The 27,463-nt window shown below is 46.8% G+C and overlaps 1 protein-coding gene across 1 annotated transcript in view; it reads left to right on the top strand.

Annotated features, from left to right (window-relative positions):
* TMPRSS9 (transmembrane serine protease 9) overlaps positions 1 to 27,463 on the top strand; it is a 55,302-nt gene that overhangs the window by 14,477 nt on the left and 13,362 nt on the right. The window contains exons 2-8 of the mRNA XM_057540103.1: positions 11,057 to 11,223; positions 14,106 to 14,233; positions 17,468 to 17,535; positions 17,648 to 17,827; positions 18,621 to 18,658; positions 20,421 to 20,534; positions 22,106 to 22,277. Coding sequence (XP_057396086.1) covers positions 11,082 to 11,223; positions 14,106 to 14,233; positions 17,468 to 17,535; positions 17,648 to 17,827; positions 18,621 to 18,658; positions 20,421 to 20,534; positions 22,106 to 22,277 — 842 coding nt within the window. The 5' untranslated portion in view covers positions 11,057 to 11,081. The remainder of the gene's footprint in view (positions 1 to 11,056; positions 11,224 to 14,105; positions 14,234 to 17,467; positions 17,536 to 17,647; positions 17,828 to 18,620; positions 18,659 to 20,420; positions 20,535 to 22,105; positions 22,278 to 27,463) is intronic.

The raw sequence follows: 27,463 nt of genomic DNA on the forward strand, positions 1-27,463 counted from the left end.
GGGAACCCTTGATATAAGGCACCCCGCTCATGGTGCTTTGTCATGACAGGAAACTAATAAGGGGGGTGGTTCCCAAAACCACCCTGCGGTTTGACAATTCACTAGAAAAACTCAGAAATCACTAAGAGCTGTCATAGTCATAGTTATGATTTAAGATTAACTGTAACATTTAGAGGGGTTAAGATTATCGATTAAGATCAACCAAAGGGAGAGACTCACGGGGCTAGTCCAGCTGTCTGAGTCCCTTCAGGCTGCTATCACAGAATACCCAGACTGGGTGGCTTATACACAACAGGCGTTTATTTCTCACAGTTCTGGAGGCTGGGAATCCAAGATCAAGGCACTGGCAGGTCCGGTGTCTGGTGAGGCCCTGCTTCCTGGTTTGTAGGTGGCTGTCTCCCTGCTGTGTCCTCACATGGCAGAAGGGTCCAGGGGGCTCTCTGGGGGGGGGGTCCCTTTATAAGGGCACTAATCCCATTCATGGGAGCCCCACCCTTATGACCTAATCACCTCCCAAAGACCCCATCTCCAAACACCATCACATGGGAGGTTAGGGTTTCAACATAAGAATTGGGGGAGGACACAAACATTAGGCCACAGAATCAGGAGAATGACCAAACATGAAGTGATGCTGTCCTCTCCCCATGCACTCAGGATGCATTATTCTCCTGGCATTGATGTGTGATAACACACATGAAGTATTGCTAGTCAGGGCAGCTCCCCCAAGCTACAGGGTGCAGAGCTTTCACTGGGCATAACTGATTCATTGACTGTCCACGTGGTTGACCTCAGCCTCCCAGAGATCACTTCCCAGAACCAGAGGCAAAGGCCAAAGGTTTTTTGTTTGTTCGTTTTTGTTGTTGTACTTTTTGTTTTTAGAATGTTCTTCCTATTTTATTTTTTACCTCCCATTGTTTTCTCATTAAGTCATAGAATATGAGGAAATGTCAGAGAAAATAGGGCATGGGTTATGTAGCTCATTAGGAAACCCACAAGAACCTTCTGATGATCTAAGAATCCAGTTCGCTTACAGGGCAATTTTATTGGCAAAGGCCAAAGTTTTGACTACACATCCCCATAAGGAGGTATCTCTACCCCCTTGAATTCCTACCCCTTTCTCTTCCTGATGGATTTGCCTTCTCAGACACTTCTTAAGGAAAAACTAAGAGAAGAGAAAGCAGGTATGATGGCCCATGCGTACTCCTGGGACCACTTGTGCAAAGATGGGGTTTTGCTTGGGACAGAAAAACCCAAAACGTGGCCTTCTCTGCTGGGGATGCCAGGATCCTGGCAGCTGACCTCAGTGCAGTGAGTGCTGTTGGGGTGGGGGCCGAGCCTAGAGATTTGTGCTTTCCACAGAGGGTCGAGACCCCAGTGACTGCCGCATTGAAATCAATGCCTGTCCAGCTGTCCGACTTGATATAACGTGGATGGTGATTGCCACGTCTTTGCCTGTAAGGGCTGCTTTGACTGCATCCAGGATTTTTAAAAAATATTTATTTATTTATTTGGCTGTATCGGGTCTTAGTTGTGGCATGCGGTATCTTCATTGCCGCATGCAGGATCTTCATTGCGGCATACGGGATCTTTTAGTTGCAGTATGCAGGATCTTTAGTTGCGGCATGTGAACTCTTCGTTGCAGCATCTGGGATCTAGTTCCCTGATCAGGGATCGAACCCAGGCCCCCTGCACTGGGAGTGCGGAGTCTTAACCACTGGACCACCAGGGAAGTCCCTGCATCCGGGATTTTGACGTGAAGCATGTTCACTATCATTCAGTTCTAAATATTTTATTAATTTAGCTATAATTTCTTCTTGGAATTATTAATTCACTAGAAGTGATTTTAGATTTTCAGTCATAATTTTCTTGTTATTTCTAGACATCTCATTTAATTACACTGTGGTGAGAGAAGTGGTCTGAGAGAGTTTTGGGGTTTTGTTGAGACTTGCTTTGTGGCTACTGTATGGTTAATTTTTGCAAATATTCCATGTGTGCCTGAAAAAGGTAAGTTTGTTCCTTAATGCCATGAATATATATTTCCATTAAACAAGATTGTCTGGTGTCTAGCTTTCTATTTGGTACATACGAGGTTAGAATTTTTATCTCTTCCATTTTTTGACTTTCACTGTTTGCAAGAGACCACTTAAAACATCTGATAGCTTTAAAAAAAAAGTCTAACCTGAAAAATTCTGTCTTTTACCTTGTAAATTTAGTACATTTGCACTTCTTCTTTCTCTTTTTCTTTGTTTTCCTCCCTTTTTCTTTTATATCTTTTTCACTATACTTTTTTGGAAGTTTTTTTTTAGTTCTATTATTAAAGTTACCCTTAAAATGTTATCATGAATGCTTCACTTAACAGATTTGGAATTTGTCAATAGTCTCCCCTGAAACTTAATGTCTTATTTAAATATTTATTTATTTATTTATTTATTTATTTTTGGCTGCGTTGGGTCTTCGTTGCTGTGTGCAGGCTTTCTCTAGTTGCAGTGAGCGGGGGCTACTCTTCATTGTGGTGCACGGGCTTCTCATTGTGGTGGCTTCTCTTGTTGTGGAGCACAGGCTCTAGGTGCGTGGGCTTCAGTAGTTGTGGCACGTGGGCTTGGTAGTTGTGGCTCGTGGCTCTGGAGCGCAGGCTCAGTAGTTGTGGTGCACGGGCTTAATTGCTCTGCGGCATGTGGGATCTTCCTGGGCCAGGGATCGAACCCGTGTCCCCTGCATTGGCAGGCGGATTCTTAACCACTGCCCCACCAGGGAAGTCCCTGAACCTTAATGTCTTTTGACTGCAGTCATCCCCTCCGTCTTGTGTGCTAGTTCAACCTAGGTTTTTATACATCCCTAATTGGTCATTATTACTATTTTATATACATAATGCTTATTTAGATGTTGCCACATGTTCACCAGTTTCTGGGCTCACAGTGCTTCCTGCTTTTTACATCTTTCCTGTAAATTCAATTTTATTCTTCCCCAGATACATCCTTTAGTAGCTTTTTCAGTGAAGGTCTGTTAGTGGTTAAGTTTCTAAGTCTTTTCCTAGAAATGTCTATATTACATTCTCTTCCTTGACTAAATGTGTTTAGGCATATAATTGTTGATTGACCTATTTCCTCTCAGCAATTTGAAGATATTATTCTCTCCCTTCCAGTTTCTTTTGTTTCTGATGAGAAATCTGCTATCACTCTTTTTCTTTTTTTAATATTTATCCATTTATTTATTTATTTGGCTGTGCTGGGTCTTAGTTGTGGCACGCAGGATCTTCAGTTGCAGCATGTGGGCTCTTAGTTACGGCATGCGGGAGCATGGAATCTTAATCACCGGACCACCAGGGAAGTCCCAAGAAATCTGCTATCACTCTGAATCAGCCTTCCTTTATAGATAACCTGTCTTTACTTTCTGGTTACTTCTATAATTTTCTCTTTGTTTTTATTCTGTAGCTCATGGTGCTTTTCAAATCTGAGGATGCATGTCTTTCAACAACTCTAGAAAATTCTCAATTAGTTTCTCTTCTAATATTTACTCTCTTCCCTTTGTCTAGTCTCTCCTTCTGGAACCCCGTGAGATATACAGTGGGGCCTTCCATTTTTTCTGTGTCCTGTATCTGTTAACTTCTGTCACAGGTTTTCCATCTTTTTACTTCTCTTTGCTGCATTCTGGGTAACATATCTATCTTCTGAATCATTTAGTTTTTATTGATCTGTATCTGTTGTTTAACCCATCTACTGAGAATTTAATCCTAATGACTGTAGTTTTCATTGCTAGAACTTCCATTTTTTTAAAAGTTGTACCCATTTTTTCATGAGATCATTTGTCATATTTTCAATTATTTTATGTCTGAACGAATTTTAAGCATACTTGTTTTATAATCTCAGATAGTTTCACTTTCTGAACGTCTTCAGTGTCTAGTACTGCCTTCTTGTGTCTGCTGATTCTTCCTGATGGTGGTTTTTTCCCTCGTGTGTTTTGCAATTTTGAGGTTGGGAGCTTATCCTTAGCACGCTTTTATCTGTGAGAATCCTGCAGAATCTGAGATGAGGGTGTGTCTCTCTTGAAAGGTTTTGTTTTTCTGTCCTCCACCCATTGGGTTTGACTGCTTACAAGCAGAGGAGTAACTGGGTTTTCCTGGTGAAAGGTTAGTCTGGCTCTAGCGAAGATAATAAAGTGGAGGGTCCAAGTCATTGCAATAATTCAGATTAGAGGTGGTGACAACTTGCACTAGGCAGTGTGGATAAAGACAAACAATGGATCCTAGACCAAGGGTCACCACACTATGGCCCACAGGTTAACTCCAGCCCATTGCCTGTTTATGGAAACACAGCCATACCCATTTGTTTACATGTGCCTGGTACAGTTTTCATGACATAATAGTAGGGTTGAGTAGTTACAACATAGACTGTGGGACTGCAAAGCTGAAAATATTTACTCTCTGGCCCTTCGCAGAAAAAGTTTAATGACCCCCATTCTAGAGAAATTCAGGATATAAAATCTGCAGGACTTGGTGACGGACAAGGTATGATGGAGGTAATTACATTCATCCCTCAGTATCTGAGGGGGATTGGTTCCAGAACCCGCCGTGGATGCCAAAACCCACAGATGCTCAAGTCCCTTATATAAAATGACTTAGCATTTGCATATAACCTATGCAATCCTCTTGTATACTTGAAGTCATCTGTAGATGACTTATAATACCTAGTACAATGTAAATGCTGTGTAAATATTGTAAATACAATGTAAAGGCTATGTAAATAGTTGTTGGCATGTGGCAAATTCAAGTTTTGCTTTTTGGAACTTTCTGGAATTTTTTTCTGAATATTTTCGATCAACTGTTAGTTGAAGTTGTGGGTAAAGAACCCGTGGATATGGAGGGTCGACTGTAAGTGAGAATTCAGGGCTTGGGCAACTGTGTGGATGAGAGAAGTTTTGGAGAAAGAAAATTAGTTTAATTTTGGACAGGTTGTGTTTAAGTGTTGCCTGTGGGGTGACAACTGACTCTGCCTGGAATTGAGGGGTTTCCTGAGATGTGGGACTTTTGTGGCTAAAACAGAGAAATCCCGGGAAAACTGAGATAGTTGGTCACTGTAGGTGTTGGCAGAATATCTAGAGAGAGAGAGTGTCAAGATGGGAGTTGGAAATACTTTCTAAATCTGCTTGAAACTAAACAGCTCCCCATTGCTGAGAGCAGCCCTGGGCCAACAGCCAGCAATGAAATGAGACCTCAGCCTTACATCACAAGGAAGCAAATTCCAGCAACAACAGGTAGCTCAGAAGTGGATCCTTCCCCACTTGAGCCTCTGGATGAGAATGAAGCCCAGCTCACACTTTTTTTTTTTTTTTTTGCTGTGCTGCATGGCTTGTGGGATCTTAGTTCCCTGACCAGGGATTGAACCCAGGCCATGGCAGTGAAAGCACTGAGTCCTAACCACTGGACAACCAGGGAACTCCCCCAGCTAACACCTTGATTGCAGCTGAGTGAGACCCAGAGCAGAGGACCCCCTAAAACATGCCAGAATCCTGACCTGCAGAAACCATGAGATAATGAATGTGCACTGTTTTAAGCCACTATGTCTAGGTGATTTGTTACATGGCAGTAGTTGACTGGCACACTTCCTCTAAGATGGCCCTTACTTGCTCCCTCCTGCCACAGGGCTTTTACATATTTTGTTCTTACTACATAGACATCTGTTGCTTCCACTGGGCACTTACTGGATTCCTATTTATCCTTTAGAACTCAGATAACTCATCCCTCCGTCATGAAGACTCCCCTGGCCCCCTGTCTAGATCAAAGCTTCCTTTTTACAGAGACTCAAAGCCCCATGGATGCATCTCTCCTTTCCAGCCTTTATTGTAGCCGCAATTTTAATTTACTTGGGTCTCTGTCACTAAGATTTACGCTCTATGAGCTGAGAATCACATCTGTCTCATTCAGGGCTGGGTACCCAGCACAGAGCAGCCAGGCCTGGCCCTTTGTAAATATCGGATTGATGGAAACAATGAATGGAGCTTCTATATTCAATGCTAAGTAGCAGTAGGCCCCTTCTGTGGCCTAATGACAGTGATGACAAGACAATTTAGAGAACACAGGAATCCTTAGAAAACCCACGGGGTGAGGGGGTGGCAGGATTGTCTGGGGTTGAATGAACATAGTGTGTGTGTTTGTAGGGGGTGCTGTCAGTGAGCTCATACACTACATTTGAGTTTCCAGCCCTAATCACAGAAGTGAATCTTGGTGTCTTTGTCCCTAAAACATTTCATCAAGTGATTCTTAGAGATTCTCTGGCTCCTCGGAAGGCAATTTAGCTCAAGTGTAAGAATAAAGGGGTAAGTGTTGTACAGCCTCGCCCCCCCTCCACCCCTGCACAGCTCCCCTTTTTCGCTGACTCTGGACGGTGGCAGTGAGGCACAGATTGGCTATTCCCAGCAGAGACATGTTACCTTGATAGGATGGGACATTCTGGCTGGGCCCCAGGTATAACAATAAGCATACAGCACATTCAGATAAATTTGAATTTCAGGCAAACAACAAATACTTTTCTTTTTCTTAGTACAAGTACGTCCCAAATTTTGCACAAGACATATTAGCAACTGTATGAGTCATGGTTCTCCAGAGAAATAGAGCCAATAGAATGGAGAGAGAGATGCACACAGAGAGACAGACAGACAGGAATTGGCTCACAGTCATGGGAGCTGGCAAACCTGAAATCTGCAGGGCAGGCTGGAGACCCAGGGAAAAGTTGCAGCTCAAGTTCAAAGGCTGTCTGGAGGCAGAATTCTCTCTTTTTGGGGGGTAACCTTGGTCTTTTCTCTTAAGGCCTTCAACTGACTAGATATGGCCCACCCACACTACAGAGGCTTATCTGCTTTACTCAATTCAACTAATTAAATGTTCATTACATCTTCACAGCAACACCTAGAGTCATGTTTGACCAGAAACCAGCACCATGGCCTAGCCCCATGGACACACAAAATCAACCATCACAGGGTTGTTTATGTCTTGTCAATCTGAAATTCAAGTTTGACTGTATTTTTTTTTTTTGTAAATGGATGACCACAACAAAAGCAACAATGATTGCAATTACCAAACACGAAACACACTCACACTATGTCATAATATTGACATTGAGTCCAGTAATCCTCCACTGTAACAGCCCCTTTACTTTGCAGTGATAATTGATTTGTATATTTTTTGACTCTGAGTCCTTGTGGGATTTTTTTTTTTAATTCAGAGAAAGTCACAAAAATTATAATCATCCTCATCAGTTCACTCAGTCCCATGTAATTAATTTTTTTTATCTTGATCTTTTGTTAGCACTTTTGTGAATTCATCAGTTTTCCATTAGAGTTCTGAAAATGCTTATTCATTCAGTTCGGCAGTATAGTCAGTTACCAGAAGGTTTGACTGTATTTTATCTGACACCCAGGCCTGCCGTTCATCTGTACGGGCCTCAAGAACAGCTCTTCTCCCTCCAGAGAAGCACCTGGCCGAGTGGGCACCTTCATGGAGCCCTGTCAAGGGAAATGGAATGGGATTGTCCCCCCACTTCCTTCTGTGTGGTGTTCAAATGGGGAAGAGTGTGTCAGAGGCCAGGTATGAATCATTCTCCGCCCACGCTGGACCAGCATCCCGGGGGGAGCAGAGGCAGAGAGGAGGTAATGAGATCCACCTCTACAGAGATGTAAAGGTGATTCATCCCCCCTGGAGAAAAAAGCTTCTCTGCAGGCTGAGAACGTGCTGGGTTTGGAGTAAAGTTCTGTTCAAGTCTCATGAATGGAAGAGAATTATCCAGCAGGGGGCTGGGGATGGCTTAACACATTCAAGGCTCTTTTAGTAGCAAGTAGCAGAAATCAACAGCCTGAAGTGAATTTGTTGGCTCTTGACCCAGAGAAGTTTCAGAGGCAAAAATGCCAGAGCTCAGCCTGCTTCTTGGAACTGAGATCCTGAGATCCTGGATCCTGGAGAGGAAAAATCAACCAGACGGCAGGCATTGCATTCTGCCCATTTGACAGAGGAGGAAGCTGGATGCCAGAGTTGTTAGATCACACAGCTATTCTTACCCTGCATCCTCCCTAATAAGAGATTAAAAAAAAAAAAAATAGAGTTAACTGTTACGACGGAGAATCAGCGTAATGCTCAAAATTTTCAGACTCATAAAAAGGAACCCAACAGTTGACTTTCAAATAACATTTAATGGGTGAAGTGGCATTGTATTTACTTTCTATGCCACAAAACAATATCACGACACACTTAGTGGCTTAAATCAACACACATCTATTACCTCTCGGTGTCTGTGGGTCAGGAGTGTGGGCACAGCTTTGCTGGGTCTGCTGCTCAGGGTCTCCCACAAGACTGCAATCAAGGTGTCAGTCGAGGCTGTCGTCTCATCCAAAGTCTCAACTAGAGAAGGATCCACTTCCCAGCTCACAGGGTTGTGGAAAGAATTCAGTTCCTTGTGGTTGCAGGACTGAGGGCCTCAGGTCATGGCCGCCATCTTGGATTCTGTCTGCCATGGCGTTCCTTCCATCTCTCAGGGGCTGACGAGCTCTCAGGTTGTGCTTAGTGGGCCAGTTTACCGCGGTGCAGTATTTTGTGGGCCACCCTGGGGTGAATCCACCACCCCAAAGAGAGTGAGCCGCCAGCAGAAGGAGAAGGCTGCTCTGCGAGCACCTGCATTGTGACACCAGGGCAAACTCTGACGTTCATATTTGCAAATCCTCTTCCGCATCAAAGCGTTAGTGATGAATCATCAGCTGGGGATGGCCTTATGCAGGATGGGCGAATGTTTCTAAAGGGCCAGAGGGTAAATACGCTCAGCATTGCAGGCCAGATCAGTCTCTGTCTTGACCACCCAACTCCACCATTGCATTGCCAAAGATAATATATACCTCTGGGTTTCTCAGATTCAGCACCACTGATATCTTGGGCTGGATCTTTCTCTGTGTGGGGCCGTCCTGGGCACTGTGGGTGTTGAGCAGCATCTCTGGTCCCCACCCATCAAATGCCGGGGGCACCCCCAGTCGCAGTAACCCAAAATGTCTCCAGACATCACCATGTGTCACCACTGGGGACAAAATTGCTCCCAGTTAGGAACCACTGACGTCATCAAGTGGACATATCTGTGTTTCAATAAAACTTTATTTATAAAAACAAGGTGTGAGGCCAGCCAACCCTGGACTAGACATTTACCTTTAAGATGAGGTCAAAATAAATAAATAAGAAAATCCTAAAAAAAAAAAAAAAAAAAAAAAAAAGTCAACACATCTTGAACAGGAGATAAGTCCTTTAAAAAAAAAAAAAAAAAAAAAAAGATGAGGTCAAGACTTCCCTGGTGGTGCAGTGGTTAAGAATCCGCCTGCCAATGCAGGGGACACGGGTTCAAGCCCTGGTCAGGGAAGATGCCACATGCCTCAGAGCAACTAAGCCCGTGTGCCACAACTGCTGAGCCTGGCCTCTAGAGCCCACGAGCCACAACTACTGAGCCCCCGTGCCACAACTTCTGAAGCCCAAGCGCCTAGAGCCCATGCTCTGCAACAAGAGAAGCCACTGCAGTGAGAAGCCCACTCTCACCTCAGCTAGAGAAAGCCCGTGTGCAGCAACGAAGACCCAACGCAGCCAAAAATGAATAATAAATAAATAAAAAATAATAAAGATCAAGTTGAGATCTGACCAAAATAAAAAAAAGATGAGGTCAGTACACCCTGGGACTGTGTTGCCAACCACAGTGCATTTAGAAAACGGTCTGATTGTGTTCTGTCAACTGACTGGGCACACCTGGGAAACCAAAACCCAATGCAGGTGACTATTCCACAAGCCGTATTCGTTCAACAAATATCTGAGTGTCTTGTGAGTCTTTTGTGATGAGGATTTTCCAGGGGGATGGATGGATGTGGAATCTCAGGGAAGAGCTGGTTGCAGAGAGGATACTCCCTGAATGTGACAGAGGGCGGTCTGTAGCTGGGGGTGGAAGAGGTCAGGAGGGCTTCCTGAAGGAGGAGACATTCACCCAGACCAAGAGTGGAGGGGCTGCTCCAGACACCCCATGAGCAGAGATGGAGGAGTGGACGGTGGGGCCTGGAGGGGGGGTGTCTAACAGACAACCCCCACTTCACCCCACTTTCACCATGAGAGAAACACGAGACAGACCCCCAAAGAGGGACATTCCACAAAATATCAAGACTACCCAGGGCATCACAAAGTCTGAGAAACCATCATAGCCCAGAGAGGTCACAAGGACACGTGATGACTGTCACATGGGATCCTGGATGGGGTCCTGCGACAGAAGCGGAAATTAGGGGGAAACTGAGGAAATCTGAATACACTGTGGACTTTGGTTAGTAATAGTGTATCAATATTGGTTCATTAAGGGACTTCCCTGGCGGTCCAGTGGTTAAGACTCCAAGCTTCCACTGCAGGGGGGCGCGGGTTCGATCTCTGGTCGGGGAACTAAGATCCTGCATGCCATGTGGCCAAAAAAAAAAAAAAAATTGGTTAATTAATTGTGACACATGTACCAGACTTTATATTAGGGACGCTGGGTGTGAGGTATGTGGGGACTCGGTGCAATTGTCTCAGTCACCGCAAGCTGCCAGAACAAATATCATAGACGGGGCAGCTTAAACAACAGACATTTTTTCTCTCCCACTTCTGGAGGCTGGAGGTCCAAGATCAAGGTGTCGGCGGTGTTGGTTTCTGGTGGGAGCTCCCTTCCTGGCTTGCAGACGGCCGCTTCCGGAAGGAACACAGCCTTCTATTATTTAGACCTCTGACCTCCAGAACCGTAAGATAATAAATCTGTGTTCCTTTAAGCCACTGGTTTGTCGTCATTTGTTACAGCAACTGCAGGAAACTCATACATACTCTTCCCAGCAAGGGCCCCATGGGGATCCCGCGTGTGCCAGCCCAGCCAGCAATCATGTTGAATCCATTTTTATATTTTGCGTGGAGCCCCCGACGCCTAGGGCGCTGTTGATGGCTGTCACGTCTGTACAAGGAAGACCCTTGCTTAGGGAAAGAGAAACGCCCCCAGCTCTGACCTCCTCTTTCTGTCTGTTCTCTGCCGGCTTCCAGGTTGTCGTCCCCACGTCTGGGAGCCATGGAGCCCGCCGCCGGTGACGTACAGCTGGTGCCCAGGGCAACCAAGGACATCCAGGCTACAGACGCCGCATGCTGCCGGGCAGCCCTCTCGGCCATGGTGGCCACCAGCATCGTCATGGTCACCCTGGGAGTCCTCGTGGGTGAGTGGCCACGGACTTGCACGGGTCCACACGGCAGGCAGCTTGCACTAAGACGCCTGGGAGTGGCTCACAAGTGTCCCAAAGCAAAGGGCTGAGCGTGCAGTACACAGAGGCCACCCAACAGCAAGGTGATGGGACCGGGTGCTGAGTATGGCTGCACTTAGTTCTGGGCTAGGCGGTGGGTGCCTGGGTGTCGAGGCAATACCTGCAAATTTCAGGTTTCCCACCAGTGGGGTTCTTTTTTTTTTTTTTAATACCATGTGTTTGACTTTGGTTTTTTTAATATTTATTTATTTTTTATTTGGTTGCGCTGGGTCTTAGTTGCTTAATGAAGATTCACAACCAGGGTGAAATGGAGACCAGTAGGGAAATGAACGTTTTAAAAACCCTTGAGAGGGGCTTCCCTGATGGCACAGTGGTTAAGAATCCACCTGCCAATGCAAGGGACACGGGTTCGAGCCCTGGCCCGGGAAGATCCCACATGCTGCGGAGCAACTAAGCCCGTGCGCCACAACTACTGAAGCCCGCCTGCCTAGAGCCCATGCTCTGCAACAAGAGAAGCCACCGCAATGAGAAACCCGCACACTGCAACGAAGAGTAGCCCCCGCTCGCCGCAACTAGAGAAAGCCCGCATACAGCGACGAAGACCCAACACAACCAAAATAAAAATAAAAAATAAATAAATTTATAAAAATAAAAACCCTTGAGAAATTTGAAAAGTCCCCAAAAGTATAAGTGAGCAGTCGTTGACTTTCCCACCTCCCACAGTCAAAAGTGGCTCCCACTTCATATTTGCTTCTAATGTACATTCATATTAGTTACAATGAAACATACGAAATGATGACCTGTGGTGAATGCTGTGAGGCTGAGTTATAAAAACACACAAAGGAAGGTCTTTTTATGTCAGTGGGAGGGTCCACAGAGCCCTGCCTCCTGCACAGAATTCCAGGGCTGTCCCACACCTCGACATGGTAGCCCTGAGCCCCAGCACTGTTTAGACTGAATCAGCTTAAATTAAATAACAGGTAAAATCCAGTTCCTCCGTCCCCACCAGCCACATTTCACGAGTAGCTCGTGGCTCCTGCAGGGGATGCTCAGATCTAGAACCTTCCATCATCAGGGGAAGTTCTGCTGGGCAGCCCTGCTCTGGACTGGGCTCTTTCTGAGATGAGCTTGCTAGTTCTGTGTGGGGATGTAAAGGTCACCTTTCATCCTTGACATGATGATGGTAACTAGCAGTTTGGGGGGAAAATGCTGTTACGTGGCAAAATAATAAGTTGGTGATCCAATGTGGGATATATATATATATATTTATATATTAAATATATATATATATTTTTAAATGTATTTTTTAAAATATATTTAAGATATATATTATATATAATATATTTAAATATATATATATATTTGTGAATATCTGGAATAACTCAGAGCCTGGCACGGCTGACAGAGGCCCCCTAGTGGCTGTGGGGTGAAGTGCATGAAAATTGGGCTCTGTGTGTGTGGGGTGGGTGGGTGTGTGGGGTGGGTGGGTGTGTTGTGTCCGTGTGTGTGTGTGTGTGTGTGTGTGTCCGTGTGTCCGTGTGTCCCTATGTCCTCACGCTAGGGAGAGACGGGACAGTTGCACACCTCCAGTCTAGAAGCACAGCTACATTTTGGGATAACAGGTAGATAAAATCTCCAGCAGGACCTCTGAAACTGAGGAAGGCTCTAAGAAGCACTTAAAATTTAAAAACAACTTTTAAATTACAATTCAAATTTGTCCCCTTCCCAGACAGCTCAAAATTTTATTTGGAAGTATAAAATTTTACACAGGCCCTTGCTGGGCTGTTTCTCCAGTTGCCTGGGAGCCCATGGTTATTTCAGAGGGAAAGTGTGAGGCTTATTTGGGGCCCAGAACATAAGCACATGGGTCTACACAGCAGGGTTCTTGTTTTCTCTCTTTTTAGTTCCTTTCATGAGAAAACAAACCAATTTTAGAATTACTTTAGACTACTTGTTCTATCTATTGAATAAACAAATATCTAAATATCGAGCTGGTTGAATATTCATTCAAATAAATAGAGCTGGGAGCCAGCTTTCACAGTGTAGGTGGCTGCTACTTCTATTTTTTAATTAAAAAAATTTTTTTTAAAGTTTTTTGTTGTTTTTCTGGCCATACCACATGGATTGTGGGATCTTTGTTCCCCGACCGGGGACTGGACCCAGGCCCCGGCAGTGAAAGTGCTGAGTCCTAAACACTGGACCACCAGGGAACTCCCTACTTCTAGTCTTTTAATTTTGCAATTATGATCATTTTTGACTGATGGACCCCTTTGCCAGTCTCACATATTTTTGACAGTTAGAAACACATGTCTTCATGTATCATGTAGGGTTATATTCTTTACAACATTTTATGACTGTTCTTTGCTGTTGTGTACTTTTGACTGTTCTTCTTTGCTGTTGTGTACTTTTGACAACCGTTGGAAACTGTATTATTCAGAGGGTGGTGTCATGGTTGTGGTTCGAGGGTCCTGGTACCCCTGGCTGTGCCCCTGGGGTATTTGGTGCCCCTTCCCAGGGAGGAGGTGGGAATTGTCCCGAAGTCGAGGGAAGGTCTTCCTTCTGAGGCCATTTCAGCCATTTTTGGCTAGGATCCAGTCCTCCCCTTAAGGAAACCTGGGGATGCCTGGGGCTTTGTGTACCTGGGGACCTTCGGGTGGGTGATGGGTGAGAGCTGATAAGGGAGCACTGTTAATAATCACTCAACCCCCGGGAAGTCAGCCCACCCCCCGTTTGTTGGGGGTGACCGCCCCAGGGTGATGGGGGGCCTTGGAGGCCGGCTTGGCTGAGCCCTGCCCCTGCAGGTGGGCGCTCTCACGGGGCCCTGGTCTTGTCCGCAGCCTCCCTCTCTACACAGGGTGTCAATGTGGAGCACACAGCCGAGCTGCGAGGGATCCGGTTTGCCCCCAGCTTGCAGCAGGAGACCTCAGACTATTACCGCACGCTGACACCCACTCTGGAAACGCTGGTGAGGGTTCTGGGAGCCAGGGGGGGCTAAGTGGGCAGCCAGGGGCTCTGACTGAGGCAGCAGAGCAATGGGAGGCCCAGGAAGGCTCTGAGGTAGGGAGGGGGCCCCATGGGGTGAACAGGGCAGGGCTGATGCATTCCAGAATGCAGGGGAGGGTAGCATTCGATGGGAACCGACTGCTGCAGGATCCGTAGGCCACGTTGAAAGGTTGTAAACTGCATTTCGGTAGAGAAATCAGAACCCTCCTACGCGGCTGGTGGGAATATGAAAAGGGGCAGCCACTGTGGAAAACAGTCTGGCGGTTTCTCCAAAGGTTAAAAATGGAGTTACTATCTGACCCAGCAATTCCGCTCCTGGGTGTCTGCCCCAGAAAAACAAAACCGTGAGTCCACATGGAAACTTGTACACGAATGTTCATGGCAGCGTGATTCATAACAGCCCCAAAGTGAAAGCAACCCAAATGTCCATCAACAGATGATGGATAAACAACTGTGGTCCCTCCACACACGGGAGCATCACTCAGTCATGAAAAGGGGAGAAGCACTGACACTCACTACAACGTGGATGGTCCTTGAGAACACGATGCTCAGTGAGAGAAGCCAGACACAGAAGGACCCACAGTGTGTGATTCCATTGATGGGAAACGTCCAGAACAGGCAAATCCACAGACACAGAGAGTGGATTCCTCGTTGTCAGGGGCTGGGGAGAGGATGGGGGTGACTGCTGATGGGGATGGGGCTTCTTTTGGGGTCATGAGAATGTTTTAAAATTGTGATGAGGTTGTACAACTCTGTGAATATACTAAAACCCATCTAATTGTACACTTGTAAAAGGTGAGTTTTTATGGTAGGTGACTTTTAAAACATTGTTTAAAATTTTATCCTAAGGGAAAGGTAAGGATTCATTTTAAATGTGTGATAAGATGTGAGAGAAGCAGGGGAACAGTTAGGTGTTACCATGATCTAGACCAGGAGTCAGCAAACTTTCCCCATAAGGCCAGATGGCCAATATTTTTGGCTTTTGGGGCCAGAGAGTCTGTCTTGACTGCTGGGCCTTGTGTTGTAGCCTGAAAGCCGCCATAGATGACATGGATGAGTGGGCGTGGCCGTGTGCCAATAAACCTTTATTTATGGACACTGAAATTTGCATTTCATACCATTTTCATGCACCATGAAATACTTTTCTTTTGTTTTTTTTTTACATTTAAAAATGTAAAAACCATTCTTGTCCATGATCTGTGCAAAAACAGGTAATGATTCTAATTCAGCACATGGGCCATATTGCTAATCTCAATCCTGTATCTTAAAGCAGCATGGTCCAGCAGAAATGTAACAGAAGCCCCATGTGTAATTTAACATTTTCTGGTAGCCACTTTTTTTTAAAAAAAAAAAGTAAAAAGAAACAGGTAAGATTATTTTTAATAATACATTTTATTTAACCCAGAATATCCAAAATGTTATCATTTCAACATGTCATCAACCTATATAAAGCAGGTATTAATGAGATATTTTACATTCTTTCCTTTGTATTGAGGCTTCCAAACCTGGTGTGTCTTTTTTTTTTTAAGTTTATTTATTTTTTGGCTGCGTTGTATCTTTGTTGCTGCAAGCGGGCTTTCTCTAGTTGCGGTGTGCGGGCTTCTCATTGCGGTGGCTTCTCGTTGCAGAGCACAGGCTCTAGGCGCGCGGGCTTCAGTGGCTGTTGAACCCGTGTCCCCTGCGTTGGCAGGTGGATTCTTAACCACTGCATCACCAGGGAAGCCCCCCAAACCTGGTGTGTCTTTTACACTCACATCTCAGGGTGGATACTGAGCTTCCACTGGGAAAACTCCATCCATATTTAGAATTTGTAACATTTACAGACCCAAGATGCTCCAAATGTAGTTAAGAATTTTCCAGTGACTGAATCAAGTATCCGTTTTGAGATTGAAGCGTGAATTAACTAAAACTGAACAAAATGCGAAAATCAGTTCCTCTGTGGCAGCAGCCACATTTCAGATGCTCAGTTTCTACCTATGGCCGGCGGCTGCCATATGGGGCGAGGCAGGTGTAGAACATTCTGGAAATTTGTGGAATGTTCTACAGGACAGTGCAGGTCTGGGTGTGGGCAGTGGGGATGTGGACTCAGAGGGTGCGGTTCAGAGAAGCAAATTGGATTAAGGGTGTTTTAGATGGGGGGAATGAACAGGCGTGACCGTGCATCACGTGCGTTTAGGGAGCGAGGATGGTGACCGTAGGATTTAGCACCTAAGCAGGACATTCTGCCAGGGGACAGGGACGCTGTCAGTGACTACACTGGGAGAGCAGATAAACGGGGTTACGCGGTCACCCTATGTGTAGGTGACGTGAGCTGCCGAGGGGAGAGATGTGGGCCCTTCGGTGCCCAAACCGAGACAATCCTAGGAGACGCAGGCAGTGGTCACCGTAACAGCACGTGCAGGACAAGGACCTTCCTGGTAGCATCTGCTTTGCACAAAGTGGGCTCAGCCACGGGATTTTTTTATTTTAATGTAAAATTCACGTAACATGAAATTATCCTTTTCTTTATCATTTTTTTTTCTTTTGGCCACGCTGCGTAGCTTGTGAGATCTTAGTTTCTCAACCTGGGAATGAACCCGGGCCCCCGGCAGTGAAAGCACCGAGTCCTAACCACTGCACTGCCAGTGAATTCCCTAAAATTATCCACTTTTAAAGTGACTGATTCAGTGGCATTTAGTACATTCACAGAGCTGTGCAACCATCACCTCTAATTCCAGAACCTTCCATCACCCGAAAAGGAAACCCCGCCCTCATCAGTAGTCACCCCCTCCCCCTCTCCCGCAGCCCCTGACAACCATGAACCCACACTCTGTGTCTGCGGATCTGCCTGTTCTGGACGTTTCCCATCAGTGGAATCACACACTGTGTGTCCTTCTGTGTCTGGTTTCTCTCACTGAGCATCGTGTTCTCAGGGTCCATCCACGTTGTAGCGAGTGTCAGGGCTTCACCCCTTTACGTGGCTGAGTGATGCTCCCGTGTGTGGAGGGACCACGTGGGGTTTCTCCATCATCTGTTGGCGGAGCTGTATTTTCATAGGCACGACTTCGAGATGCCTGTCCTGTCTCTTAGTTCTGTGAGTTGGCCGCACACGTGGAGTTGAAGAGGAGATGCTTTTCCACCCCCTTCCCAGCTCTCCCCCGAGGGAGTCTCCGCAGGGTCTCACATTTGCTACGGTTGTTGGTTGTTTCTGTTGTAGTTTGTCAGCAGCTTTCGGGAGACAGAGTTGGAGGCCAGCTGTGTGGGCTGCACGGTGCTCAGTTACTGGTGAGTTGGGGCCTCCTTGGGGGTGGAGGAAGCTTGGTGGTTGCCCGAGAGATTGCAGAAGATTCCAGCCGAGAGGCGCCCTCCCTCTCAAGGGCCAGTGTCCTCCCCGCAGGGAGGGCAACGCCAGCATCCTGGTGCGTTTTCGGCTGCACTTTATGCAGCCGGCCCTGCGGACACCGAGCCCGGGCCTGGAGGAGGAGCTGCTGCAGCGGGGACTCCGAGAGAGGCTGCAGGGCCGCGGCATCCCCCTGGCCCCCTATGGCACCATCGTGTCCGCCCAGCTCACAGGCGAGTGGCCCCAGAGACAGGGCGACGTTGGGAGGGACCGGAGGGACGTGCTGGGGAAGGGGAGCCGAGTGAAAGTTGCATTAAACTTGAGGTTTTCCATAATCGCCCCTCTTGGTGACAAGGAAACATATACCCGTTGCTTTACCCTCTATGGTCTAGACCAGGGGGCGGCAACCTATAAATATTTTCATCTTGGCCACCCATTGGGTCTCTGTCCAGATGGCTCAACCCAGCTATTATAGCACAAAAGCAGCAAAGACACTGTATAAACAAACGGACACCACTGTGTATCAATAAAACTTTATTTACAAAAACAAGTGGTGGGCCGGATTTGGCACCTGGCCCCTGGTATAGAAATAAGGGTAAATGTTATGCTCTAAAATTCTAAGATTGCTGTGCATTGGGATTTGAGAGCCAGGCATGAGGTCAGACTGCTCAGATTTTAAAATTGTTGCCTTGACCTTGCCCTGCAGGACATTTACAGTCCCCTCTCCACCACTCCTGACACACTCAGTGAGTCTCAGTAACCTCGCCAGCACTAAGAGAGCTTTCTGCGGGGATGGAAATGTTTTGGGTCGGCGCCATCCACTCTGGCAGCCACCTGCCCCACGCGGCTGTTGAGCTCTTATCGTGAGGAATGGAATATTTCATCTGATTTCATCTTTGCTGATTTAAGTCAGAATTTAAGTGGATCCCAGGTGGACAGCGCAGACCACTGCTTTGCATTACGATGTTGTCAAAGAACCTCAGTGCTCACTAAATGAGCTTATATCTCTTCTCCATTTTGCTGTAGGAAGCCAGAAGGGGCCGCTGACAGAAAGAGACTTAAAATCAGGTATGTTTTGATGAATGGATAAAGAAGATGTGGTATATATATGTACAATGGGATACTACTCAGCCATAACAAAGGATGAAATAATGCCATTTGAAGCAACATGGATGAACCTAGAGATTATCATACTAAATGAAGTAAGTCAGACAGAGAAAGACAAATATCATATGATATCACTTATATGTGGAATCTAAAATAGGACATAAATGAACCTATCTACAAAACATAAACAGACTCATGGACATAGAGAATAGACGTGTGGTTGCCAAGGGGGAGGGGGGTGGGGGAGGGAAGTATTGGGAGTTTGGGTTAGCAGATGCAAATTATTACATATAGGATGAATAAACAAGGTCCTACTGTATAGCACGGGGAACTATATTCAATATCCTGTGATAAACCATAATGGAAAAGAATATGAAAAAGAATGTATATCTGTGTGAGCAGATGATTTAAAAATGAGGTACTTTGAATTATTCAGAGCCAAGCATGATTAAGAGAAGGCATTATTGTTCTTGTTTTTTTTTCAAGTGATGGAAAGTTGTTATTAAAAGAAAAGACAAAAAACAGTTTGGGGGGAAAAAAAGAGTAGGTATCACCTGGAATCTCATTGCTTTTACTATTTTGGTGACTTTCCTCCCAGACGGCTCAGATACATTTACTTAGCTTTACATCAATGGTCCCCAACTAGGGGTGATCCTGCCCCCCCAGGGGACACAGGGTGATGTCTGGGGACATCTGTGGTTGTCACGATGGGGGGTGCTCTTGGCATTCAGTGAGTGGGGCCGGGGTGCTTCTCAACATCCCACAGTGCCCAGGACGGCCCCCCAGAGAATGGCCCCAAATGTGAACCTACACTTCAGTGGCAAATTTTATGTTGTGTGTACTTTATTACAATTTAAAAAATTAATTTCACCTATTTCTTATGTTAAAAAAAATTATTTATTTATTTGGTTGCACCAGGTCTTAGTTGCAGCAGGCGGGCTCCTTAGTTGCGGCACGTGGGCTCCTTAATTGCGGCTCACTGGCTCCTTAGTTGTGGCTTGTGAACTCTTAGTTGTGGCATGCACGTGGGATCTAGTTCCCTGACCAGGGATTTAACCCGGGCCCCCTGCACTGGGAGCTCAGAGTCTTATCTGCTGAGCTACCAGGGAAGTCCCCCTATTTCTTACTTTTGAAAAACATGGCAGGACTTCCCTGGTGGCGCAGTGGTTAAGAATCCGCCTGCCAATGCAGGGGACACGGGTTCGATCCCTGGTCCGGGATGATCCCACATGCCACAGAGCAACTAAGCCCGTGCGCCACAACTACTGAGCCCGCGTGCCACAACTACTGAAGCCCGCACGCCTAGAGCCCGTGCTCTGCAACAAGAGAAGCCACCGCAATGAGAAGCACGCGCACCACAACAAAGATTAGTGCCCGCTCGCTGCAACTAGAGAAAGCCCACATGCAGCAACGAAGACCTAATGCAGCCAAAAAATACATAAATAAATTTAAATAAATAAATAAATAAATAAAACATGGCTGATAGACATGTAAAAGTACATACACGGCACACATACACTTAGGTTGCATAGCCCTGGCCCCGGTGCTGACTAGCATTCTCATGTGTTACATCTCTGTACTAATTCTGAGAAAATTATTTCAGAAACATTCAGAGAAAAGGAAGCAGAGAAGAGATGCCTTCCACGCTCTATAGAGTTTCCGTGTGGAGAGCAGGCGGGAGAGATGGAGTGAGGTCAGGAACGCGGTTCTTGTCTGCCCTCAGGTCGCTGTCCAGGGAACGCCTTTTCCTGCGGGAACAGCCAGTGTGTGACCAAGGTGAACCCCGAGTGTGATGACACAGCGGACTGCTCCGACGGCTCCGATGAGGCCCACTGTGGTCAGTCTGCCTGTCTGGCCTGTTTTCTGGGCGGTGTCCCCTTTCCAGGTTCAAGTGCTGGTTCTCTGGCCCACTGTGCCCCTCACACACAGACACGTGGTCCTGGCATTCACTGGAGCTGGGCAGAGAAAGGGAGTGGGCACCTGTGATATGACAGGAAACATCAGCAGCAAGCAGGGAAGGGAGTGGGCACCTGTGATATGACAGGAAACAGCAGCAGCAAGCAGAGAAGGGAAACCTTGGGGTGTGTGGAGTGGAGAGCCCTCGGGTGAGAAGGAGAAAAAATCAGGTCAAACCGTGGGACGCCTTGAATGCCAGGAACTGGGGCTCTGTCCTATAGGTAGTGGGGAGTCACCAAAAGGATTTGAGCAAGGGAAAATTACAATTGAAATGCTGTAAGAGTAGTCAACATTTTTCTAGCAATGCTAGCCCATGCAGTAAGGTGAGAACAGTGGTTTAAGTATTGGAAAGGAAGAAGGAAAACTATCATAATTGGAATTTGATTATCTAAATGAATCAATAAATTAACTAAAAGGATATCAGAAAAATAAGACAGTTCAACAATAAGGGGAAGATAAGATAAATACTAACACATTAAAAAAAGCTCTTGTATTGCTTTATACAATTAATAGTGGGTTAGAAGATATAATGGAAAAAATCACACTCTTGATTAATAGCAACACAAAATAAAATAAACATGTGTCCTGTCTATAATAATAATTATATAGAATTACAAACCATTGCTGAAGGACATAAAAGCAGACTAAATAAACAGAGAGACACAGCAGCCTATGAAAAGATGGACATATAAAGATTTTGAAACTTGCAAAATACATGGTGAGGGAGACATTCATAGCGTCTGGTACCTGGCTGTGGAGGATGATATAGAGGTTGATTGAAATTGGCAGGTGTGGTCGGGGGGTCCCCAAGAGTCCTTCAGATTCAGTGATTCACTAGAAGGAGTCACAGAACTCAGTCAAGCTGTTAATATGCGTAGTTATAGCTCATTACAGTGAAAGGATACAGATGAAAATCAGCAAAGCAAAAGGTGCAGAGTCCAGGAGAGACCACGCTCAAGCAAGCTTCCAATTATCCTCTCCCAGTGGAGTCATGTGGACAGCACTTAACTCACTCTCCCAGCACTGTATGTGACAACACGCACAAAGTATTTCCAACCAGGGGAGCTCAGCCAAGGCTTGGTGTCCAGGGTTTGTATTGGGGGTTGGTCACATAGGTACGTAGCATCCTTATAGCTAACTTTAGGGTATGATTGTCCTAGAGCTGCTGAATCAAAGGACCTCAGGCTGAGTGCATTAAACAACAGAAATGTATCCTCTCCCAGCTCTGGAGGCTAGAAGTCCGAGATCAAGGTGTCGGCAGGGTCGGTGCCTCCTGAGGCCGTGAGGGAGGATCTGTTCCATGTGGTCTCCCAGCTTCTGCTGGTTTGCTGGCATCTCTGGCGTTCTTTGAACGCGGGGGCCATGGGGACAACAGACCGCAGACAGACGCGCCAGGAACGTGGCCACACTCCTGCCTTCTTGGGGTCCTGGATAGTGATCTCTGTCTTGCAGACTGTGGTTTGCAGCCTGGCTGGAGGACAGCCGGCAGGATTGTGGGCGGCGTGGAGGCATCCCCGGGGGAGTTCCCTTGGCAAGTCAGCCTCCGGGAAAACAACGAACACTTCTGCGGGGCCGCCATCATTGGCGCCAGGTGGCTGGTGTCTGCTGCCCACTGCTTCAATGAGTGAGTCCGCGTCCCTGAGGGCTCAGAGCCCACCCCGCCCCTGTATCCCACCTGCCTTCCACTCTGGGAATGCCACCTTTCCTGGGTGTCTTCAGAGCCCCTTGGAACTTACTTAGTTCCTTCCTTCCTTCCTTCCTTCCTCCCTCCCTCCCTTCCTCCCTCCCTTCCTCCCTCCCTCCTTCCTTCCCTCTCCCTTTTAAAAATTATTTATTTATTTATTTATTTATTTAGCTGTGTCGGGTCTTAATTGCAGCACGCGGGAACTTTCGTTGCGGAGCACGGGCTCTTCGTTGCGGCGTGCGGGCTCTCTAGTTGTGGCGCGTGGGTTTAGTTGCCCCGTGGCATGTGGGATCTTAGTTCCCCGACCAGGGATCGAACCCATATCCCCTGCATTGGAAGGCAGATTCTTAACCACTGGACCACCAGGGAAGTCCCTCCGTCTCTTTTCTTTTTGTTAAATCTGAATGCGTTAATTTTTTAAAATTGTGGCAAAATATATATAACATAAATTTACCATTTTTAAGCGCACAGCTCGGTGGCATTAGGCACACTCACATTGTTGGGCAACCATCCCCACCATCATCTCCAGAACTTTCTCATCCTCCCAAACGGAAAGTCTATCCCTTTTAAACCCTGACTCCCCAGCCCCTCCCCCAGCCCCTGGCCCCCACCGTCTCCTTCCTGTCTCTGTGGATCTGACTCCCCCCAGGGACCTCCTGTGAGTGGCATCAGACAGTACTTGTCCTTTTGTGACTGACATTTCACTTAACCTGTTTTCAAGGTTCATGCACGTTGTAGTGTGTGTCACTGCTTCTTTCCCTTTTATGGCCAAATAATATTCCAGTGTGTGGATGGACATGCGTTTATTCATTCATCCATCGACGGACACTTGGGTCGTGTCCACCTTTTGGCTGTTGTGAAAAATGCTGCTGTGAACATGGGTGTGCAAGTATCTGAGTCACTACTTTCAATTGCTTTGGGTATAAACTCAGAGGTGGAATTGCTGGGTCATATGGTGATTCTGTGTTTACCCTTTTGAGGAAACACCATCCTCTTTTCCACAGCGGCTGCCCCATTTTCCATTCCCACCAGCAGTGCACAAGGGTTCCAATTTCTCCACATCCTTGAGAAGTTCCTTTGACATTTGTTGTAAAGCTGGTTTGGTGGTGCTGAGTTCTTTTAGCTTTTGCTTGTCTGTAAAGCTTTTGATCTCTCCATCAAATCTGAATGAGAGCCTTGCTGGGTAGAGTATTCTTGGTTGTAGGCTTTTCCCTTTCATCACTTTAAATACATCATGCCACTCCCTTCTGGCCTGCAGAGTTTCTGCTGAAAAGTCACCTGATAGTCTTACAGGAGTTCCCTTGTATGTTATTTGTTCCTTCTCCCTTGCTGCTTTTAATATTCTCTGTTTAATTTTTGTCTTTTTGATTATGATGTGTCTTGGTTTGTTACTATTTGGGTTAATCCCGTATGGGACCCTCTTTGCTTCCTGGACTTGGGTGACTGTTTCCTTTCCCAAGTTAGGGAGGTTTTCAGCTGTTATCTCTTCAAATATTTTCTCAGGCCCTTTCTCTCTGTCTTCTCCTTCTGGGACCCCTATAATGTGAATATTAGCATGATTGATGTTGTCCTAGTGTCTGTTAAACTGTCCTCATTTCTTTTCATTCTTTTTTTCTTTTTTCTGTTTGGTGGCAGTGATTTCCACTACTCTGTCTTCCAGCTCACTGATCTGTTCTGCCTCATTTAGTCTCCTTTTGATTCCTTCTACCGTATGTTTCATTTCAGTTACTGTATTCTTCATCTCTGTTTAGCTGTTCTTTATATTTTCTCTTTGTTTAAAATGTCTAACTTCTTACTCTGTGCATCCATTCCTCTCCTGAGTTCTATGATAATCTTTACGATCACTACCCTGAACTCTTTGTCAGGTAGGTTGCCTATCTCTACCTCAACTTAGTTCTTCTTCTGGGGTTTTATCTTGTTCCTTTGTCTGGAACATGTTCCTCTGTCACCTCATTTTGTCTAAGTTGCTGTTTGTATTTTTATGTGTGTGGTAGGTTAGTTATGTTTCTCAACCTGGGAGAAGTGGCCTCTGTAGGACGCATCCTGTGCATCTCCGCAGTGCACTCCCTGCTCATCACCCAAGCTACGTGCTCTAGGGGTTCCCTCTAAGAGGGCTGCGTGAGTCCTTCTGTTGTCGCAGGCTGACTGTGTGGGCGGTCTGGTGGGCTTGGTTGGCTGCCAGGCCCTGTCTTATGTGGATGCTGCTGGATACGGTTTAGCAGGGCTTGGTCACAACGTAGCCGGTTGTGGGATCCTAGGGGGCCTGGGGCTAGTGCTGGCTCACTGGTGGGCAGAGTCAGGGTCGTGAAGACTCTGGCCGGTGAAGCCAGATCCTGGGGTTAGTGCCAGGCTACTGGCAGGCAGAGCTGGTTCCTGGAGTCTGGCTGCAGGGCCCAGGGATCCCAGAGCTCGTTTCAGGTCATTGTTGGTGGTGGGGGGAGGGGGCGGGTTGCGGCTACAGTTGGGTATGGGTTCTGGAGCGTCCCAAAGGTGGCCTTGGCTTACTGGTGGGCAGGGCTAGGGTCTGGCCTGCGTGGTGGGATCATGGTTTTCTTGCATCTGGTGTCCGCCTACTGGTGGGCGGAGCTGGGTCTTGGCCCTCTGGTGGGCAGGGCTGTGTCTAGGGGCAGCTGTGGGCTCAGGGGGGTCTCAGGGCAGCCTGTCTGCTGATGGGTGGGGCCGTGTCCCCACTGGCGCCTGTGGGCTATTGTGTGGGGCCCGGTCTCCACACTAAAGAGCCACGATGGCGGCCGCCAACATTATGTCCCCAGGGCGACCCACAGCCACCGGCGCCTTGCCTCCCCAGGAGACCCTCCGAGACCAGCAGGTACGTTTGGTCCAGGCTTCTATCAGATTACTGCTTCTGCCCCGGGTCCCAGTGCACGTGGGATTCTCTGTGTGTCCTTTAGGAGTGAAGCCTCTCTTTCCCCCAGTCCTGTGGGGCTCCTGCGGTTAAGCTCTGCTGGCCTCCGAACCCAAATGCTCTGGGGGGTCCTCTTCCCGGTGCTGGACCCCCAGGCTGGGGAGCCTGACGTGGGGCTCAGAACTCTCGCTCCTGCGGGAGAACCTCTGCCACATAATTATTCTCCAGTTCGTGCGTCCCCCCACCTGGGGGCATGGGATTTGATCACATCGTGAGTCTGCCCTTCCTTATCATTTTGTTGTGGTTCCTTCTCTCTGTCTTTAGTTGGAGATCTTTTCTGGTAGGTTCCAGTCTTTTTCATTGATGGTGGTTCTGCAGGTAGTTGTGATTTGGCTGTGCTCCTGAGAGGAGGTGAGCTCAGGGTCTTTCTACTCCGCCATCTTGGCCGATCTCCCAGTCTCTCCACATCCTGGCCATTACTTGTTACTTTGTTTGTTTGTTTTTAATAATAGCCATCCTAATGGGTACGCAGTAATATCTCACTGTGGCTTTGATTTGCATTTCCCTAATGATTAGTGATGTTGAGCATCTTTTCATGTGCTTATTGGCCATTTGTGTGACATTTGTGTGACATTGCTCCATCTTCTTGGGAGCAATGCCCAGTTTTTTTGTTTGTTTGTTTGTTTGGCTGTGTTGTGTCTTCATTGCTGCGTGCAGGCTTTCTCTAGTTGTGGCGAGCGGGGGCTACTCTTTGTTGCAGTGCGCAGGCTTCTCATTGCAGTGGCTTCTCTTGTTACAGAGCACAAGCTCTAGGCGCATGGCCTTCAGTAGTTGCAGCACACGGGCTCAGTAGTTGCGGCACGCAGGCCCTAGAGCATGCAGGCTTCAGTAGTTGTGGCTCGCAGGCTCTAGAGCACAGGCTCAGTAGTTGTGGCGCACGGGCTTAGTTGCTCCACGGCATGTGGGATCTTCCTGGACCAGGGCTCGAACCCCTGTCCCCTGCATTGGCAGGCGGATTCTTAACCACTGCGCCACCAGGTAAGTCCCTTTGCCCAGTTTTGAATTGGGTTGTTTTTTGTTGTTGAGGATGGTGAGAATCTTTAACAATGAGAGTGGCCAATCAGAATGGAGCTCACCAAAGGTGGGAGAAGGTTCTGGAAGCCTCTGGCAGAGCCAGGCATTGCTATTTGGTTATTCCCATCTGAGGAGTCCTCGGGGACAGGACAGGGCAACAGGAAGCATGGGCTCCCCTGGGAAACCATTACCTACTAATTGCCGCAGGGTCACTAATGGAACAGCCTGCTGGGAATCCCAGGGAAACCTGCCCCAGGAAGTGACGGTCTGGGGGACACGGGTCACATAAGCAGTGACATTCAGGGCAAGAAGAGTTGCTTTTTTATCATTTAAATTTTTGTTTCTCTTAATATTTTATTATGAATATATTTAAGTAGAAAAGATGAAAAAATAGGACAACAAAAACCCATATGCCAGTATCTGATTTCAGAAGTTATTACTATTTCACTGTATTCGTTCTCTCTCCCACTCTCTCCATCCATCTGCATCTGTAATTATTCACACACACATTCATACATATATATCTTTGTCAAACCGTTTGAAATTAAGTAGAAAACATCATGACGCATTGCCTCAGAATCTCCCGCATGCATTTGTGCAAACAGACAAAAGAGTCTCTCGCATACCCACATACCACTATCACACCCAAGAAAATTAAAAACAGACACGCAATGTTATCGAGTAGCCAATCCATATTCAAGGCCTCACTTGCCTCACCCTAATCCCAGCCCTGTTGGATCCTATCTTTGTTTAAAATACTGATAATTCGTGCACCATGTTTTGAGTGGTTTTTTTTGGGGTTTTTTTTTTTTTTTTTGCGATCATTCTGATTTTTGACAATATTGCATGAAAATATTATTATTATTATTTGCTGCATTGGGTCTTCGTTGCTGCGCGCAGGCTTTCTCTAGTTGCGGCGAGCGGGGGCTACTCTTCATTGCGGTGGGCGAGCTTCTCAGTGCGTTGGCTTCTCTTGTTGCGGAGCACGGGCTCTAGGCGCGCGGGCTTCAGTAGTTGTGGTGCACAGGCTTAGTTGCTCTGCGGCACGTGGGATCTTCCCAGCCCAGGGCTCGAACCCGTGTCCCCTGCATTGGCAGGCGGATTCTTAACCACTGCGAAACCAGGAAAGTCCGAAAATATCATTATTAGTCTCGATGGCTGAGTTTTGGGGCGCCTCCTTAAGACTTGC

This window comes from Balaenoptera acutorostrata, chromosome 2 (assembly GCF_949987535.1).
Source record: "Balaenoptera acutorostrata chromosome 2, mBalAcu1.1, whole genome shotgun sequence".
NCBI classification, from domain to species: Eukaryota; Metazoa; Chordata; class Mammalia; order Artiodactyla; family Balaenopteridae; genus Balaenoptera; species Balaenoptera acutorostrata.